General features: G+C 42.6%; 1 protein-coding gene across 2 annotated transcripts in view; it reads left to right on the top strand.

Annotated features, from left to right (window-relative positions):
• RHPN2 (rhophilin Rho GTPase binding protein 2) overlaps window positions 1–1,795 on the top strand; it is a 53,928-nt gene that overhangs the window by 46,035 nt on the left and 6,098 nt on the right. For both annotated transcript variants that reach the window (XM_011371854.2, XM_023537656.1), the window contains 2 exons: window positions 773–919; window positions 1,235–1,390. In XM_011371854.2, the coding sequence (XP_011370156.1) occupies window positions 773–919; window positions 1,235–1,390 (303 nt within the window). The remainder of the gene's footprint in view (window positions 1–772; window positions 920–1,234; window positions 1,391–1,795) is intronic.

Raw genomic sequence — 1,795 nt, forward strand, 5'->3', positions numbered from 1 at the left:
TACTTCAGTCACAGTCACACCTGAAACATAGATTACATCTCAGTCGGGTTATATGAGTGCCAGAGGAAGTCCACTACAATAGAAATAAGCTACTCAAAGGCAGAGAATGTGTCTGATTGTCACTACTCTTTCCCAGCCCTACAGTGGGGTATGGCACATAGTAGGTACCCAAACAGAAGGTACAGGTCACACAGGGCCAGAGGGTTGACCAGTAGTCCATCTTCTACACTATTTGTTTAAACCAAACAGAAGGACAAGTGAGCAGAAGATGAAAAGTTTGATTCCTCTTCCCTTCAGAGACAAGACTTAGACCTGAGTTTTCAAAGATAACTTTCAATTACAGAAACATTTACGTGTTCCCTTATGATCTTTTCTAGCTAAAACTGAGCGAGAGGTTGAGATTAGACTGCCACAGTTCTCCAAGGTGACAGCAACGGATTTCTTCCAGAAGCTGGTATGTTAAATACTTATTTCATAGTAACCTTAAAGGGATAGGTTTTACATGTTGCAAGTATGGAAAAGGCTATTTTTAGATATTTTAGATTTATTTAGAGACTTTAATTAAGATAATTTTATTTAAAATATGTGGGCTATTTTAGAGAAAATGGCAAATGGTGTCCTTGTGTGACTGCTGTAGCATGTATTACCCTAGTGGTGTCATTAGTCTCCGAGCAAAGCCAGGTGAAATCTGCAAGAACAACAAGGCAATATTTCCTTTAGTTTTCAAATGCCTAACTCAGCCGGATCTAATGATGCTCTCTCTGTTCCAAAGGGCCCTTTATCTGTGTTTTCGGCTAGCAAGAGATGGACACCTCCTCGAAGCATTCACTTCACTGCGGAAGAAGGGGACTTGGGGTTCACTCTGAGAGGAAACTCTCCAGTTCAAGTCCACTTCCTGGATCCTTACTGCTCTGCCGCGGTAAGCGCGGGCCATTCTGGATTAGGAGCAAAACTCACTGGCACTTTGCAGGCAGTGAGGCACTAGTAAAATACAAAGAAAGCCGCCCAAATATTTGTGGGTGAATGTTTTTAGGGTTCCTTTATGCAAAAGGCCTTTCATGGATGCTGCAGGCCCAAAGAGAAAAAGATTAATTTCTACTTCCTTGAAGCAAACTTGTGCAGTTATCTATTTTGTTAACGAGCTTGGAAACGGAAATTGAAATTGAATGAAAATTCAGGAAACTGAAATTGAATGAACAGAACCTTAACCTTTACTTAAATCTTACTTTTGTAGCTGGCAGGAGCCAAGGAAGGGGATTATATTGTTTCCATTCAAAACGTGGATTGTAAGTGGCTGACAGTGAGTGAGGTTATGAAACTGCTGAAGAGCTTTAGCGAGGTCGACATTGAGATGAAGGTCGTGAGCCTCCTGGACTCCATCTCATCCATGGTGAGTGCTGACACCCCTGGCAGTCAATAGGGATGTTGCGTGTGAGTCCAACCACAGAGGTCTTTCCCGGGACCTCTGCCTCCCGCCTGCATATGTAACATGCCACAGTGACTGAATGCCTAAGCTTGTCATTGCTGAGATGTGCCTGCGTTGGGTCAAAGAGATCACTGGAGAACTGCAAATAAAATAACCAATTGGTTTGTTTTTCTGATTATATCCTTTTTATAATTACAAAAGTAGAACATACCCATAGTAAAAAAATATTCATTCGCACCCCAGTGGTGCCATGATCCATGGTCTGCGGTCATGCCACCCTGAACAAGCTTGATGTCTGATCTCGGAAGCTAAGCAGGGTTGGGCATGATTAGTACTTGGATGGGAGACCACCTAGGAAGACCAGTTGCT

The sequence above is a fragment of the Pteropus vampyrus genome, unplaced genomic scaffold, assembly GCF_000151845.1.
Source record: "Pteropus vampyrus isolate Shadow unplaced genomic scaffold, Pvam_2.0 Scaffold196, whole genome shotgun sequence".
In the NCBI taxonomy this organism is placed as follows: domain Eukaryota; kingdom Metazoa; phylum Chordata; class Mammalia; order Chiroptera; family Pteropodidae; genus Pteropus; species Pteropus vampyrus.